The sequence below is a fragment of the Tamandua tetradactyla genome, chromosome 26 (assembly GCF_023851605.1).
Source record: "Tamandua tetradactyla isolate mTamTet1 chromosome 26, mTamTet1.pri, whole genome shotgun sequence".
NCBI classification, from domain to species: Eukaryota; Metazoa; Chordata; class Mammalia; order Pilosa; family Myrmecophagidae; genus Tamandua; species Tamandua tetradactyla.
In genome coordinates, this window is record NC_135352.1 from 13,695,889 (window position 1) to 13,715,058 (window position 19,170).

The window sequence follows — 19,170 nt, forward strand, 5'->3', positions numbered from 1 at the left end:
TGACTAATTGATAACAGGGTTTCTTTTTGGGGTAATGGAACTATTCTAAAATGGATTGTGGTGATAATTGTACAACTCTGTGAACATGCTAAAAACCATTGAATTGTACACTGTGGGTGAATTGTATTGTTGTGAGTAATATTTTAATAAAATCCTTATAAATAATAAATAAAATAATGTATCTGAACTTTGAGAGAGGGAGATAATTTGTATAGAAAGTTTCAGAAAGGCAGTAGAACCAGTAAAATCTATTATAGATTGTAATTCTTTAAATATTGGTAAAGAAGCATATTACTTTTTCAGCTCAAAATCTAGTTACAGAATTTAAACTAAACTCAGATTTTTTTTTTAAGGTGAAAGTTTTTGAGGCTTTGCATTTTGCACTTTCTAAGTATCATTTAAGAACTTTAGAAAATTACATGTGTTTTGACCCCAGACAGTTAATCCATGATTTTATAAAATTTGATGAAAATTTTTTCCTCATAAGATTACATACTATCTCTGATGCTATATGTAGCTAGCAGTTCTTCATATATGATACTGATATTTGAACTTTAACATCTTAAAAATCTCAATTTTAAAAGAAAGCATCTTGAACAATAGTGGTAAAAAGTTTGCCTAAAATTTTATAAATTACGTAATACTTAATACATATAAAAGAATATATAGCATGTAAGGGATAAAATATAGTAATAAAATGAACACTCATGACCCACCCACCAGGTTAAGAAGTAGAATGTTAACATTGCCCTTAGTTTGCCCTCTCTCCACCACAGAATGTACTCGTTGTCCTGAATTTTATCATTCCCTTGCTTTATTTTGTAGTTTTATGAAATATATGTAGCCCCAATAAAACATATTAAATGAAAAAAATCTTTTGGTCCTAATAACCTGTATTTCTATTTTTCTTCACAGTGGGAATGTAAGACTGATTTAGATATTGCCTACAAATTTGGAAAAACTGTGGTGAGCTGTGAAGGCTATGAATCCTCTGAAGACCAGTATGTACTAAGAGGATCCTGTGGCTTGGAGTATAATTTAGACTACACAGAACTTGGCCTACAAAAGTTGAGAGAGTCTGGAAAAAACCGTGGGTTTACATATTTCTCTGATTATTATAATAAGTTGTACTCCCCAGATTCCTGTGGCATCAGTGGATTGATCACCATCGTGGTACTACTTGCTATTGCCTTTGGAGTTTATAAGCTATTCCTTAGTGATGGTCAGGATTCTCCTCCACCGTATACTGAGTATCCTTCATACTCCCACCGTTACCAGAGATTCACAAACTCAGCAGGACCACCTCCCCCTGGCTTTAAATCAGAGTTCACAGGTATGTTACCCTAATAAGTTATAAGAAATAGGTTGGATCTGAGGAGTGAACCCTGTGCTGACTTCTGAAATAGAGAATGACTGCATTTTATTTTCCTTTTTTTTTTTTCAGTTGTTTACCAACATATGTAGATTTTATATATATTTAAATTAATTTTTATTTATGATATATAATCACATACAAACACAAACATTCTTATCATATGATCATTCCGTTCTTTTTGTATAATTCATAACTCACACTATCATCATATAGTTGTATATTCATCATGATCGTTTCTCAGACATCTGCATCAATTCAGAAAAAGGAATAAAAAGAAAACAGAAAAAATTCATACATACCATACCCCTTACTCCTCCCCTTCACTGATCACCAGCATTTCAATCTACTAAATTTATTTTAACATTTGTTCCCCCTATTATTTATTTATTTTTAATCTATATATTTTACTTGTCCATCGGTAGGGTAGACAAAAGAATTATCAGACACAAAGCTTTCACAACCACGCAGTCACTCTGACAGCCATATCATCATGCAATTATCTTCAAGAAACATGGCCACTGGAGCACAGCTCCACATTTTCAGGCAGTTCCCTCCAGCCTCTCCATTACAACTTAACTGTGATATCTATTTAATGCGTAAGAATAATCTCCAGGATAGCTTCTCAACTGTTTGGAATCTCTTAGCCATTGACACTTTAATTTGTCTCATTTTGCTCTCCCCTCTTTTGGTTGAGAAGGTTTTCTCAATCCCTTGATGCTGAGTCCCGGTTCATTCTAGGATTTCTGTCCCATGTTGCCAGGAAGGTCCATACCCCTGGGAGTCATGTCCCACGTAGAGAAGGGGAGGGCAGTGAGTTTGCTTCTGTGTTGGCTGAGAGCGAGAGGCCACATCTGAGCAACAGAAGAGATTCTCTTGTGGGTGACTCTTAGGCCTCATTTTAAGTAGGCTTGGCCTATCCTTTGTGGGATTGAGTTTCATATGAACAACCCCCAAGATTGGAGGCTTGGCCTGTTGCTTTGGCTGTCCCCACTGCTTGTGAGAATATCAAGAATTCTCCACTTGGGAAAGTTGAATTTTCCCTGTTTCTCACCATTCCCCCTAGGGGACTCTGCAAATACTTCCCTATTCACTGTTCAAATTGTTCTGGGATTTATCTGGGCATCACTCTGGACAAACCTACAAAATCTCATGCCCTATACAAGATTCCAAGTACTGTGGTATTCGATTAAGCTGTCCACAAAAGTTTTATTAGGAAATGCACTAGACAAAATATAGATTTTCTACCAAATAAATATTTCTTGCTTCTCTCATACATACGTTAAATTTTTAAAATATTACCATCTATTTTCAACAGCCTACATTATTGACATTCCTTTGTTCTTCCTCATGCAGAAACATTTTTAAATTTGCACATTTAGTCACTATCATTATGCAGTCAAGGCATTCCTAGATTATAACATCTTAGTTTTTATTGTCTAGCTTTCCTTCTGATTTCATTTGTGCCCCCAGGCTTCCTCCCTCTATCATTCTCACATTCAGCTTCATTCAGTGTTCTAACATTATTGTATTACAGTTAGGTAGTATTGTGCTATCCATTTCTGAATTTTTAGAATCAGTCTTGTTGCACAATCTCTATCCCTTCAACTCCAGTTACCCAATATCTACACTGTTTCTATCTCCTGGTGGTCTCTTTTACCAACTGAAATTTCCCAAGTTCATTTGCTAATATTAGTTCATATCAGTGAGACCATGCAGTATTTGTCCTTTCGTTTCTTGCTAATCTCACTCAACATAATGTCCTTAAGGTTTATCCATGTTGTTACATGCTTCATGACTTTATTCTGTCTTACAACTGCATAATATTCCATCGTATGTGTATAACACAGCTTGCTTAGCCACTCCTCTGTTGATGGACATTTTGGCTATTTCCATCTCTTGGCAATTGTAAATAATGCTGCTGTAAATATTGGTGTGCAGATGTGGTATTGCCAGATCATATGGCAATTCTATACTTAGCTTCCTGAGGAACTGCCAAACTGCCTTCGACAGCGGTTGAACGATTTGGTATTCCCACCAACAGTGGATAAATGTGCCTCTTTCTCCACACCTCTCTAGCACTTGTCCTTTTCTGTTGTATTGATAATGGCCATTCTGGTAGGTGTGAGATGATATCTCATTGTGGTTTTGATTTGCATTTCCCTAATAGCCAGGAAATCTTTTCATGTGTCTTTTGGCCATTTGTATTTCCTCTTCTGAGAAGTGTCTGTTCCAGTCTTTTGCCCATTTTGTAATTAGGTTGTCTGTCTTTTTGTTGTTGAGTTGAACAATCTCTTTATATATTCTGGATACTAGACCTTTATCTGATATATTATTTCCAAATATTGTCTCCCATCATTGTAGGCTGTCTTTTTACTGTCTCAACAAAGCTCTTTGATGCACAGAAGTGTTTAATTTTGAGGAGTTCCCATTTCTTTCTTTTTTCATTGCTGGTACGTGTAAGGTCTAGGAAACCATCTCCTGTTATAAGATTGATAAGATATTTCCCTGCATTTTCTTCTAACAGTTCTATGGTTTTAGCTCTAATGTTTAGGTCTTTGATCCATTTTGAGTTAATTTTTGTATAGGGTGTGGGATATGGATCCTTTTTCATTCTTTTGCATGTGGATATCCAGTTCTCTAGGCACCATGTATTGAAGAGAGTGTTCTGTCCCAGGTGAGTTGGCTTGACTACCTTGTCAAAGATCAATTGTCCATAGATGAGAGGGTCTGTATCTGAACACTATTTGATTCCATTGGTCACTATATCTATCTTTATGCCAGTACCATACTGTTTGGACCATTGTAGCTTCATAATATGTCTTAAAGTCAGGTAGCGTGAGGCCTCTAACTTCAGTTTTCTTTCTCAGGATATTTTAGCTATTCGGGACACCCTGCCCTTCCAGATAAATTTGGTTGTTGGTTTTTCTATTACTGAAAAGTAAGGTTTTTTTGGATTTTAATTGGTATTACATTGAATCTGTAAATCAATTTAGGTAGAATTGACATCTTAACTGTATTTAGTCTTCCAACCCATGAACAGGGTATGCCTTTCCATTTATTTAGGTCTTCTGTAATTTCTTTTGACAATTTCTTGAAGTTTTCTTTGTATAGGTATTTTGTATCTTTAGTTAAATTTATTCCTAAATATTTTATTATTTTTGTTGCAATTGTAAATGGATTTTTTTTCTTCATTCCCCCCTCAGATTGTTCATTACTAGTGTATAGAAACATTACAGATTTTTGAGTGTTGGTCTTGTGTCCTGCCACTTTGCTGTACTCATTTATTAGCTCTAGTAGTTTTGCTGTGGATTTTTCAGGGTTTTCGATGTGTAGTATCATATCATCTACAAACAGTGAGAACTTTACTTCTTCCTTTCCAATTCTGATGCCTTGTATTTCTTTTTCTTGTCTAATTGTTCTGGCTCGAACTTCCAACACAATGTTGAATAACAGTGGTGATAGTGGACATCCCTGATCTTAGGTGGAAAGTTTTCAGTTTTTCCTGTTGAGGATGATGTTAGCTGTGGGTTTTTCATATATTCCCTTTATTATGTTGAGGAAGTTCCCTTCTATTCCTATTCTTTGAAGTGTTTTCAACAGGAAAGGATATTGAATTTTGTCAAATGCCTTTTCTGCATCAATCGAGATAATTGTGGTTTTTCTGCTTTGATTTGTTGATATGATGTATGACATTAATTGATTTTCTTCTGTTGAACCATCATTGCACATCTGGGATGAATCCTATTTGGTCATAGTGTATAATTTGTGTAATGTGCTGCTGGATTTGATTTGCAAGAATTTTGTTGAGGAATTTTGCATCTATATTCATTAGAGAGATTGGTCTGTAGTTTTCTTTTTTGTAATATCTTTGTCTGGCTTTGGTATGAGGGTGATATTGGCTTCATAGAATGAGTTAGGTAGCTTTCCATCCTCTTCAATTTTTTTGAAGAGTTTGAGCAGGATTGGTACTAATTCATTCTTGAATGTTTGGTAGAATTCACATGTGAAGCCATTTGGTCCTGGACTTTTCTATTTTGGGATCTTCTTAATGACTGATTCAATTTCTTTGCTTGTGATTGGTATGTTGAGGTCTATTTCTTCTTGAGTCAATGTTGGTTGTTCGTGCCTTTCTAGGAAGTTGTCCATTTCATCTACATTGTCGAGTTTATTAGTATAAAGTTCTTCATAGTATCCTCTCATTATTTCCTTTATTTCTGTGGGGTCAGTGGTTATGTCTCCTCTTCCATTTCTGATTTTATTTATTTGCATCCTCTCTTTTTTTCTTTTTGTCAACCTTGGTAAGGGTTTGTCAATCTTACTGATTTACTCATAGAACCAGCTACTGGTTTTGTTGATTTTCTTGATGTTTTCTTGTTCTCAATTTCATTTATTTCTGCTCTTTTCTTCATTATTTTTTTCCATTTGCTTGCTTGGGGTTCGTTTGCTGTTCTTTCTCTAGTTCTTCCCAGTGGACAGTTAATTCATCGATTTTTGCTCTTTCTTCTTTTTTGATATAGGCATTTAGGGCGATAAATTTCCCTCTTTTCTGCTTTTGCTGCATCCCATAAATTCTGATATGTTGTGTTTTCATTTTCATTTGCCTCGAGATATTTACTGATTTCTCTTGTAGTTTCTTCCTTGACGCACTTGTTTTTTAAGAGTGTGTTGTGAGCCTCCAAATACTTGTGAACTATTCTTTTATGATCTGAGAAAATGTTTGTATGATTTCAAGCTTTTTAAATTTATTGAGACTTGCTTTGTGACCCAGCATATGGTCTGTCCTTGAGAATGATCCGTGAGCACTTGAGAAAAAGGTGTATCCTGCTGTTGTGGGGTCTAATGTTCTATATATGTCTGTTAAGTCTAGCTCATTTATTATATTATTCAAGTTCTCTGTTTCTTTATTGATCTTCTATCTAGATGTTCTATCCATTGATGAGAATGGGGAGTGGGCCACGGTGGCTCAGCAGGCAAGAATGCTTGCCTGCCATGCCAGAGGACCTGGGTTCTATTCTCGGTGCCTGCCCATGTAGAAAAATAATAATAAAAGAGAATGGGGAATTGAAGTCTCCAACTATTATGGTAGATGTATCTATTTCTCTGTTCAGTGCTCGCCTCGTGTATTTTCGAGTATTCTGGCTCGGTGCATAAATATTTATGATTGTTATGTCCTCTTGTTGAATTGTTTTTTTATTAATACATAGTGTCCTTCTTTGTCTCTTTTGATTGTTTTACATTTGAAGTCTAATTTTGTTGGATATTAGTATAGGTACTCCTGCTCTTTTCTGATTGTTATTTACGTGGAATATCTTTTCCCAACCTTTCACTTTCAACCTATGTTTATCCTTGGGTCTAAGATGTGTTTCCTCTAGACAGCATATAGATGGGTCCTGTTTTTTAATCCATTCTACCAGTCTTTGTCTTTTGATTGGGGAGTTTAATCCATTAACATTAAGTTTTATTACTGTATGGGCAGTACTTTCTTCTACCATTTTGCCTTTTGGATTTTATATATCATATCTCGTTTTTCTTCTTTTTACCTTTACTGATAGTCTTCATTTCTGTACTCTTCTCCACACCTCTCTGTCCTCTCTTTTCTTATCTGTCTCTAGTGCTACCTTTAGTATTTCTTGCAGAGCCGGTCTCCTGATCAGAAATTCTCTCAATGAATTTTTGCCTGAAAATGTTTTAATTTCTCCCTCACTTTTGAAGGACAGTTTTGCTGGATACAGAATTTTTGTTTGGCAGTTTTCCTCTTTTAGTAATTTAAATATATCATCCCACTTTCTTCTTGCCTGCATGGTTTCTGCTGAGAAATCTACGCATAGTCTTATTGCGCTCCCCTTGTATGTGATGGATTGTTTTTCTCTTGCTGCTTTCAAGATTCTCTCTTTCTCTTTGGCATCTGACATTCTGATTACTAAGTGTCTCGGAGTACATCTGTTTGGATCTATTCTGTTTGGGGTGTGCCGCGCTTCTTGGATCTGTAATTTTGAGTCTTTCGTAAGAGTTGAAAAATTTTCAGTGATAATTTCCTCTATTAGTTTTTCTCCTCCTTTCCCCTTCTCTTCTCCTTCTGGGACACCCACAACATGTATATTCGTGTACTACATGTTGCCAATTCCCTGAAGCCCTGCTCTTATTTTTCCATTCTTTTCCGTATATTTTCTTTTGCTTGCTGGATTTCAGATATCTCGTCCTCCAGTTCACTAATCCTGTCTTCCGCCTCTTGAAATCTGACATTGTAGGTTTCCATTGTTGTTTTTTTTCATCTCTTCTACTGTACCTTTCATTCCCCTAAGTTCTGTGATTTGTTTTTTGAGGTTTCAGTTTCTTCTTTTTGTTCTTTCCTTGCCTTCTTTATATCCTCCCTCAATTCATTGATTTGATTTTTGATGAGGTTTTCTATGTCTGTTAGAACATTCTGAATTAAGTGTTTCGGCTCCTGTATCTCATTTGAATTGTTGGTTTGTTCCTTTGACTGGGCCATATCTTCAGTTTTCCTCGTATGATTTATTATTTTTTACTGGCGTCTAGACATTTAATTATCTTAATTAGTTTATTCTGGAGATTGTTTTCAATTTGTTGTTCTTTTTTTTTTTTTTCCCCTAGGATTTTCTTGCTGGATGTCTTTGTTGTCTGTCAGTTCTTTAACATTCAGTTCATCTATTCTTGTCCTCTAGCTTAGGTTTTGTTCATTAGATGAAAGTTTTTCAGTTCTTGTTTTTCTTGTTTCTTGCCCTGCCTGTATGGTGCCCTTATGAGGGTCTACTTAGGTATTATAGACCCCAGTCAGATTTTCCCAGACCAAACTGTTCTCCTCTCAGGAGGAAAGAATCACCTGTGTCAGTTTTCCCTGTGGGTGAGACTCAGCAGATTAAAAGGTTTTCCTGTGTAGTCTCTGGACTCTGCATTTTCCTACCCTGCCCAGTATGTAGCGCTTTTCTGCCTGCACGTCCCACCAACATGAGGTGATGCAGTACTTTTAACTTCAGCAGACTCTCCCTGCTGGGGGCATGGTGGAGACAGAGGAGAGGTTGTAGGCTGGTTTTAGTCGCTTCCCTTTTCCAGACCCTGGGGTCTGAATTCCTTGAGGAAGGGAATACACCTGACCTGGGCCCCACCCCTCTCCTCGGGAAGCCACAGGCTCCAGAGAAGCTCTCAAAACAATCCTGTTTCTGCCTTTGCCTGGGACAGTGGAGCCCGAGAAGCCTTGTAGCTGTATCCAAAGAGTAATCAATCCATAGAAACAGAGCCGCAAAAGAGAAAAAAAAGGTCCTTTTCAGAGCAGGACCCCATTCCTCAGGTTTGCTCATCAAGAGCTTAAGTTGGGAAGTTTCTCTGTGTATCTCCAGGTCCTATGTGCCCTCTCCTTTCCTGCAGGGCCCAGACCTTTTCAGATCCAAAAAAACCTGTTTTTTTTTTTCTTTTCTCTTTTTTCTTTTTCTGTCAGTCCTGCCCCCTTTGCACCGTAGCAAAACCCAGCGACCTCCACTTTTACTTGAGGGTCAGCTGACCTGGGGGCCTATTTTTAATAGTCAGAATTTTTAAATTAATTTCCCAATTTGAGTTTTGTTGTGCTCTGCCCCTGCTGCTAGTAAAGTCCGTTTCATTTCCCCTCTGGGAAGCAGTCTGTGGGGGAGGGGTGCCGGCCTCCACGGCTTAGGGGAGTCATGGTTCTGGGGAGGATCGCAACTAGTCCAGAGGGTGCACTGTGTGTCTGGTCACTGATGTGACCCCAGCAGTTGTTCTCTACTGTTCCTAGCTTTTTACTAAGTGCTCTGGAGGACGAATTAAATTCCACACCTCACTAAGCCGCCATCTTAGCTCTCTTGTCTATTTTTCATTTTGAATCCTATTACCTCTTCTTTTCTGGTTCACTATAAACCTATTATTGTGATTACTAATTTAAATTAGTAATTTAAATTGTGATTAAATTATAAATATCTTAATTAGAAAGCCTTTATCAGATTTGATAATAAATATTTATGTTGACCACCCCCATCTCATACCATACCAAAATTAATTCATTAAGCATTATAGATCTCAGTGTAAAAGGTAAAACAATTACGTTTCCAGAAGAAAGCATAGACTATTTCTTATGCTCATGACCTTCAGGTGGGAAAAGATTTCTAAAATAAGGTGCAAAAAAATGACTAACTATGAAAGAAAAGGTGAATAACTCCCACAAATTCAAGAAAAAACGTACAGTCCACTTTTTTAAAATAGGCAAAAAACTTGAATAAGTACTTTACCTAGATGGCCAATAAAACATGAGAAGGTGCATGCTCAGCTTTATTAGTCTTTAGGGAAATGCAGAGTAAAACTGCTTGAGATCATTACATAACCACCACAATAGCTAATAACATTAAAAATTCAGATTACCAAATATTGGCAAGGATGTGAAGTGACTGGAACTTTCATACACTGTTGATGGGAATGTAAAGATGGTGAAGCACTTTGGAGAACTGTCAGTATCTACTAAAACTAAACATGCCTACCCTATGACCCAGGAGTTCTGTTCCCATATATATATATATATATATATATATATATATATATATACCAAGAGAAATGAGTGCATATGTAAGACAAGATATATGCATGAGAATCATCATAGTAGCTTTATTCATAAAGTTGAAAACTGGAAATAGGATGTTCCTACTCATTAAAATAGATCAAATTGTGAATATTTCATACAATGGAATACTACACATCAGTGTACATGTGCAACTATTGATATATGCCACCGTATGGTTGACATGGTGATATGCCAGACACAAAAAAGTATGTACTGTCTGATTCTGTTTATAAAACCTTCAAGAATAGGCAAAGCTAAAGTATGGTGAGAGAAGTCAGTATAGCACTTACTTATTTTATGGATGGGTATTGACTGGGAATTATGAGGAACTTTCTGGGGTGCTAGAAATGTTCTATTTATGTGGGTGGATGGTAGTTATGTGAATTATACATATGTACAAATTGTGCTGTACATATTAGGTTAATATAATTTCTTATATGTATATTATGCATTGATTTAAAAAAGTTCTCTCTGAGCAGAAGGTACTTTAAGACCTAGACTCCCAAGTGGTACAAACAGAAATCTGCCTGTGTCCACTTGGATTCCTCTTTTAGAGATTCACATACAGCTATCAACTGGAGCTTTTTGAGATGTTCACAGTGAAGAAAGGAAGTACCTCTGAAAAATAGGGTCGTCTTCTGGTAGTTGACCTTGAGTAGGACAGATGTGACCTTACAGGAGAACTTCCCATTCCCAAAATAAATCCCACCTCCATGTCTGTAGGAAAATCCCACCTCCATGTCTATAGGAAATGCGATCCTTAGTTATAAACCAACATCTGAAAAATAAAGTTTTTGAATTTAACTTGTTCATAAGTTAGTAATGCCTGTTTTAATACATAGTACTGGTAAAAATATTTGAAATGTCAAGAGTTTCTGCTGTTGTAGGCCATGTTCTGTTTAAGTGATGCTGCATAATAGATGATCATTTTTTATTTTAAGGATCACAGAATACTGGCCATGGTACAACTTCTGGTTTTGGCAGTGCTTTTGGAGGACAGCAAGGATACGAAAATTCTGGTCCAGGTTTTTGGACTGGATTGGGAACTGGAGGGATATTAGGATATTTGTTTGGCAGCAATAGGTAAGTTTTGCATTTATCTTACTTGGTCTTTAATTCGATTTTTCTTTAGAGATGACTTTGTTTTGCTTACCATTTGACTGGATTTGGTTGGTTAATGAAAAGAAATTATGAGAAACTACTAAATCATGTAATTAGGATGATACTAAATCATCCTAATTCCGGAGGATGGGGAATTAGGAAACCCTTGAAACATACTCCCTGAGTGATTTTTTTTTTTCCTGTGTCCAGCACAGCATCAGTTTGAGAATGATTGCCTTAGATTAGACTATAAAACCATATTGTATTGAAGAAAATTGAGCTAGTGCTCTAATTTAGCATAAAGATACTGTTTATTATTTGGCTTTTTTGGCAGTAGTGAGTTTTTAAAGCTCCAGAATATTTCCTTAATTTTATCTCCTTTCCTTTGTTCTATAGATCTGCCAATGTTAGGGTAAACCACAGATCAATTTGGAAGGTAGAATTCTTTATTCACATCACTAACAAATACATGTGTATATTTTTGTGTTAAGCAACTGACTTACTGTTTCTTTTGCACTGCAGTGAAAAAATAGGCATATTTTATTTTATATTTTCTTTTTTTTTTTTCTTTTTTAATTTTTTTTATATTTTCTTTTAAAAAGGTTCACTGTGGGCAGGCCATGGTGGCTCAGCAGGCAGAGTTCTCACCTGCCATGCCAGAGACCTGGGTTTGTTTCCTGGTGCCTGCTCATGTTTAAAAAAACAAAACAAACAAAAAAAAAGTTCACTGTGTGATTATTGGTCAAATATTTTATATATTATTTTCTTATATTTCTTCCTTCCTATGTCATTCTTTAGACCAATTATGAGATAGGAAAAAGGCTGTCTACTTGATGTCTGAGGAAGTGAAAAGTCAGGAAAGTAGACAGCAAACCAGTTAATAGTCTGGTTTGGTAGGAGAATGATAAGAAGCAAGGCTGGATGGAGTTTGGGGCCAGATTTTGGAGTGTCTTGAGTATTAGTGATAGCTTAAGTTTAGATTTTGTTTGAGTACAATTCAGAAGGAAAGAGCATTTATTCTGTATCACTTTCTTCCCCCATAACAGTGCTCTTAACAGTGGCAGAAATATAAAACAGTGTTTCATGTTAGCCCTAATATATCAGAATGCTTAGAGGAAAAAAAACACTTGATAGAGAAGCTATTTAAAAATTATAGTAACAAGAAAAATGTTTGACATATTTTTATATCTTTATAGAGCAGCAACACCCTTTTCAGACTCGTGGTACTACCCATCTTACCCTCCTTCATACTCCAGCTCATGGAATAGTCGTGCTTACTCACCACTTCGTGGAGGCCCAGGAAGCTATTCGGCATATTCAAGTTCAGATACAAGAACCAGAACAGCATCAGGTAAGTGCAAAAAGATAGAAGTTCCTATTACCTGGCAGTGAAGTACAGAAATATTTTGGGAACTTAACATGATTGGCAATATGTTTAGCTAGCATAATTTGTTTTGATATACTAAATAAAAATATTAATAATCAAACAAGGATTTGGCTTAGTCTCAGCTTGCCAAGGCTTAAACTTAAAATGTTTCTGGATCTTAGTTCCCCCATATATTTAATTCTATCATCTCTAAGGATTCTTTAAACTCTAAAGTGTAATTTTCTAAGTAAAAATTTAAACTTTTAAATTCAGTAGATTTCAATAAAAATGTGTTGAGCTAAACTTTACTTTAGATAATTGTCAGAAGTGATTTTAGTATTTACTGCAATTCCTAAGAGAGTACTTTGTAAAAATCAGAGGTATAACGTTAAAATCATCCTAAGTAAGTATTTGGAGTTACAAATCCAGCTAATCAACAGAGAATGGAAGGGTGGTGGATGATGTGGAAATAATAGATTGCTGTAGATTTTTTGGGTTTCATTAGGGAGAAGTTATAGAATAATGATTAATTCTTGAACTTGATAGAAAAATGTATTTAAAAATGTAAGAGTAGAATTCTTCTAGTACTGGATAGTATTTAAATGTAGACATTACTTAATAGAATTGAACATAAGCATATCCAAGATTCAGCAACTTTTCTCTTAGATATATAGTAACAGAAACACGTACATGTGTACACTGAAAGTAAGTATAAGAATGTTCATTGCATTTCTATTAATAGCCTCCAACTGAAAGTAATCTGAGCACAAAATCGTAGGATATATTCTTACAGTGGAATATTAATGTGTCAATGAGAATGAATGAACTTTTATATGCCATAATGTGGATGGATCTTCCAAATATAAAGAATGAAGCCAGGCATAAAAGAATATATATAATAGATATTTATACTTTTAAATAATACATGTTCAAAGCCAGACAAAACTCACGTATGTGTTAGATGTTAAGATAGTGGTTAGTTGTAGGAAGAAAATGGAGGTAGTTGTTGGGAAAAGACTGGAGGAAGAAAGAGGCTTCTTGAGTTCTGGTAATGTTTTTTTTTTTTTTTTGAAGAAATCTTCTATAATGATTAATCAAGGCATTCCAAATCTATCTTTCCCCATTTTTTTTAAGGCTGAAGTTCAGAGTTAGAAGCAGGACATTTTTGCCTGTTTTGAGATTTTCTGAGTTTCAGATAGAAGATGCCATGTGAATTAGTGATCCTGATTCTTTCAAAAGCAACTTCAATATTTTGCAGAACCACTGAATTTTTCAAGAGGCATTGAATAAAATTCATATGAAAAAATTTAATGATTTATTCAGTAAAGTAGTTATATGTAGTTATGCTTAATTTTTATTATTTATTTATTTATTTATTTTAACTGACAAACCAAAACAACATACAAACATGAACATTCTTAACATACAGACATTCCACACATGGTGTATAAGTAATGGCTCACAATATCATCACATAGTAGTATATTCATCACCATGGTCATTTTTTAGAACATTTATATCATTTCAGGAAAAGAAATAAAAAGAAAAAAGAAAAAACTCATACATACCATACCCTTTACCCCCATCTCATTGACTACTAGCATTTAAATTTACCCAGTATATTTTAACCTTTGCTCCCCCCTTTTTTCTATACCCCTTACCACTCCCTTTCATTGATCACTAGTATTTTAATCTACTCAGTTTAACATTTGTTCCCCGTTTTTTTATTAATTAAAATTAAATTTTTTAATTAATTAAAAAAATAACAAAACATTTAGAAATCATTCCATTCTACATATATAATCAGTAATTCTTAATATCATCACATAGTTTCATATTCTTCATTTCTTAGTACATTTGCATCGATTTAGAAAAAGAAATAAAAAGACAATGGAAAAAGAAATAAAATGATAATAGAGAAAAATAAAACTATATGTACCATACCCCTTACCCCTCGCTTTCATTTACCACTATTTCAAACTGAATTTATTTTAACATTTGTTCCCCCTATTATTTATTTTTATTCCATATGTTCTACTCTTTTGTTGATATAGTAGCTAAAAGGAGCATCAGACATAAGGTTTTCGCATTCACATAGTCTCATTGTGAAAGCTGTATCATTGTTTAATTGTCATCAAGAAACATGGCTACTGGAACACAGCACTACATTTTCAGGCAATTCCCTTCAGCCTCTCCACTACATCTTGAACAACAAGGTGATATCTACTTAATGCGTAAGAATAACTTCCAGGATAACCTCTCGACTCTGTTTGGAATCTCCCAGCCATTGACACTTTGTTTCATTTTACTCTTCCCCCTTTTGGTCGAGAAGGTTCTCTCAGTCTCTTGATGTTAATTCTCAGCTCATTCTAGGGTTTTTCTCAGTCCTTTGATGCTGAGTCTCAGCTCATTCCAGGATCTTTGTCCCACGTTGCCAGGAAGGTCCACACCCCTGTGAGTCATATCCCACACAGAGAGGGGGAGGGTGGTGAGACTGCTTGTCATGTTGGCTGGAGAGAGAGGCCACATCTGAGCAACAAAAGAGGCTCTCTTGGGGGTGACTCTTAGGCCTAAATTTTAAGTAGATTTGACCTATCTTTTGTGGGGTTAAGTTTCATGTGAACAAACCCCAAGACTGGGGGCTTAGCCTATAGCTTTGGTTGTCCATACTGCTTGTGAGAATATCAAGAATTCAACTTGGGGAAGTTGAATTTCTCCCCACTCTCACCATTCCCCGAAGGGGGCTTGCAAATACTTTTCCAGTCACTGATCAAATCATTCTGGGATTCATTGGGGGATCACTCTGGACAAACCATCAAAATCTCATGTGCTACCTGAGATTCCAAGTACTTATGGCATTCAATCAAACTGTCTACATGAGATATATTAGGAAATGCTCTAGTCAAAATCTAAATTTTGTAACAAACATTTTTTGCTTTAGTCTTACACATAATGTGACATTAGAAGTATTAGTTATCTATTTTCAGCACCCTGCAATAATGACAATCCTTTGTTCTTCCTCATGCAAAAACATTTTTAAAATTTGTATATTGTACATTTCACTATTATTATACACTCTAGGCATTCCTAGATTATACCATCTCGATCTTTAACATCTATCTTTCTTTCTAATTTCATTTATGTCCCCAGCCCTCCTCCCTCTATCATTCTCACATGCAGCTTCACTCAGTGTTTTAATATAATTACATTACAATTAGGTACTATTGTGCTGTCCATTTCTGAGTTTTTGTATCCAGTCCTGTTGCATAGTCCGTATCCCTTCAGCTCCAATTACCCACTATCTTACCCTATTTCTATCTCCTGATGGTCTATGTTACCAATGACATATTCCAAGTTTATTCACTAATGTCGGTTCATATCAGTGAGACCATACAGTATTTGTCCTTTAGTTTTTGGCTAGTCTCATTCAGCATAATGTTCTCTAGGTCCATCCATGTTGTTACATACTTCATAAGTTTATTCGGTCTTAGAGCTGCATAATATTCCATCGTATGTATATACCACAGTTTGTTTAGCCACTCGTCTGTTGATGGACATTTTGGCTGTTTCCATCTCCTTGCAATTGTAAATAATGCTGCTATAAACATTGGTGTGCAAATATCCATTTGTGTCTTTGCCCTTAAGTCCTCTGAGTAGATCCCTAGCAATGGTATTGCTGGGTCATATGGCAGTTCTATATTCAGCTTTTTGAGGAACCACTAAACTGCCTTCCACAGTGGTCCCCCTATTACTTATTTATTTTCAGTTATATTTTTTACTCATCTATACTGTAGATAAAAGGAGCATCAGACACAAGGTTTTCACCATCATGTAGTTATGTAATGTTCTATTTTTGACCTGGGTGGTGGTTATACAAATGTATTTACTTGATAAGTATCCTAGTTTGCTGTTTGCCAGAATATAGTATATCCCGAATGGAATCGCTCTTAAAAAGGGGCATTTAATAAGTTGCTAGTTTACAGTTCTATGGCCGAGAAAATATCCCAGTTAAAACAAGTCTACAGAAGTGTCCAATCTAAGAAATCCAGGGAAAGATACCTTGTTTCATGAAGGCTGATGGCGTTCAGTGTTTGTGTCTTAGTTGGAAGGGCATGTGGCAAAGTCTGCTAGCTTTCTCTTCTGGCTTCTTGTTTTCTGAAGCTCACTGGGAGGCATTTTCCTTCTTCATCTCCAAAAGTTGCTGTCTGGTGGACTCTGCTTCGTGGCTCTTGTCATTCTGTCATCCTTCTCTGCTCTCTCAGAATTTCCAAAGGTTGCTGGTTGGTGGACTCCATGGTTCTCTTAACCTCGTGGCTCTGCTTGGCTCTGCTGTGGCTTTCTTGTTCTCAAAAGGCATTCTCTCCAAAAATGTCTCCTCTTTTATAGGATCCCAGTAAGCTAATCAAGACCCATGTAGAATGAGTAGAGACACGTCTCCACCTAATCAAACTTAATACCTACACTTGATTGAGTCACAGCCTCTTGGAGATAATCTAATTAAAATTTCCAACATACAGTGCTGAATAGGAATTAGAAGAAATGGCTGTCTTTACAAAATGGAAATAGGATTAAAACATGGCTTTTCTAGGATACGTAAATCTTTTCAAACCAGCACAATAAGTCTTTGAAGTTTACATTTAGGGTTTTTATAGTTTTCTAAATTTATGTTATACTGTGATTAAAAAAAGGGTACTCATTAGAAGATTATAAATAGGAAGACATTTCAGATTGCTAGAGGGAAAAGATAGAAAAAAACCTCAATCAGTATAAAATGAAGGGATAAAAAGAAAAGGAAAAAAATAAAGTATGGAAAATTAAAAGGATAAAAAGAAATAGTAAAATTAAGCCCACACATTCCAAAGATCACAGTGAAAAATGAAAGCCACCTAAATATTCTTTGATAACATATTTAAAGCAGCTGTATAAGCTTTGATAACATACTTGAAAATAAATGATACAGGAAGGATTTCAGAGATAAGCAAAATGCTAACTTGAGTGACTCCCAATAACTGCAGAATGTATGCTATTTTAAAGCACACATAGAACAGTTATAATAATTGACCATGTGCTGGGCCATAAAGTAGGTTTCAAATATCAAAGGATTGAAATCACACAGAGTATGTTCTCCAATAACAATTGTTGGAATCAATATATAAAGTGATCCTAGAAGATAATCTAGGAGAATGTCTTCATTACAGTCTGGTAGGGAAAGACTTCTTAAATAGGACACAAGAAGACTAATAAAAAAACAAGATTGATGAATTTGGTTATATTAAAATTAAGAGGACAACTTCTGGAAAGATGGTGCAATAAGGAGTGACAGAACTCACTCCTCTACTAAAAACACCTGAGAACAGGCAGAAACTCAAACGCAGCTGTTCTAGGGCTTGGGAGACCAGAATAGGACTGTACAACATATAGAGAAGAACTGGATGGAGAAATTGTGAGTTGCTCAGTTGTAGCTCCCTGCACCCTTCTACTCTACAAACCAGTAGCTTCTCGTCAGCTGGGTTCTTGCCTGGTGTACTGCTATAGCCTGGGAGAGTCAGGGAAGCCATAAACTCCTGGAAACAGGAGGATGTGCCACAGTTCTGATGCAAAAGTTGGACAACAGAATTGGACCTCGGGGTCCTTCAGCCTTGCCTCTTTCTGCACAGGCACCCACGGTACCATTGTTGCCACAAATAGAGAAATTTCTGTGAATGACGTGTTTGGTTATGGTTTCCAGTGCTGATCCCTCATCTTCAAAACCAGTAGGTTCTGGTTGGCCTGGTTCTTGCCTGGTGGACTGCTGTATGTTGGGAAAGTCAGGGAAGCCCTCCTACATGGGAACAGAGGGGAACATGGCACAATTCTGATCCACCTGTTAGCTGCTGAAATTGGTCTTCTGGGTCCTGTAGTCTTGGTCCATTCTGGACAGGTGTTTGCAGCACCCATGGTATCATTGTTTCTACCCACCTCAAAAACAGAGAGGGTAGAGGGCTAAAAAATGACTTGCAGTTGTAGGGATGCAGGGAATAGGTTATCAAAGATAGCCATCTGCTGGGCAGGCTGGGAACATGCAGTCTTAGGAAGCTGTTTTCCGGACCCTCTCTCCAGGGCCCTTTAGAACTGGACTGTACTCCCTGCATGGGACCTGGGCCCTGTTTTGACTGGAAAATACTGGCAAACCAAGTGCCAAAGAACAGCCTTAACATGAACCCAAGCAACCACAAAATCTTAGAAAAGAGAGAAAATGACCTTCTGAATAATTTGTCAAGATAATCAGATGCTCAGATACCAGCAAAAAATTACAAAACATACTGAGAAACAAGGAGATATGGCCCAGCCAAAGGAACAAATTAAAAAGTCAGTGGAAATAATAGAATTTCAAATTAATTAAAAATGGTCAAACAAATCTCCTAAATCAATTCAAGAAGATGGCCAAAGAGACAAAATATATTAAGACATTGGGTGATCCTAAAGAATAATTTATAAACATACAAAGAAAAATAACAGATCTTATGGGAATGAAAGACACAATAGATAACATTAAAAATACATTGGAGACACACAACGGCAGATTTGAAGAGGCAGAAGAAGGGAGATCAGTAAGCTAGGAGACAGAGCATCCAAATTCCAACAGACAAAAGAAAAGTTGGAGAAAAGAATGGAAAAATTTGAGCATGGTGTCAGGGAAATGAGTAACAACATGAAATGCACAAACATATGCATCATGGGTGTCCCAAAACAAAAGAGAAGGGAAAA

General features: G+C 36.1%; 1 protein-coding gene across 2 annotated transcripts in view; it reads left to right on the forward strand.

Moving 5' to 3' along the window:
- The window catches only part of SARAF (store-operated calcium entry associated regulatory factor), a 69,100-nt gene that overhangs the window by 35,754 nt on the left and 14,176 nt on the right, over nucleotides 1–19,170 (forward strand). For both annotated transcript variants that reach the window (XM_077144605.1, XM_077144604.1), the window contains exons 3-5: nucleotides 916–1,333; nucleotides 10,898–11,039; nucleotides 12,254–12,408. In XM_077144605.1, the coding sequence (XP_077000720.1) occupies nucleotides 916–1,333; nucleotides 10,898–11,039; nucleotides 12,254–12,408 (715 nt within the window). The remainder of the gene's footprint in view (nucleotides 1–915; nucleotides 1,334–10,897; nucleotides 11,040–12,253; nucleotides 12,409–19,170) is intronic.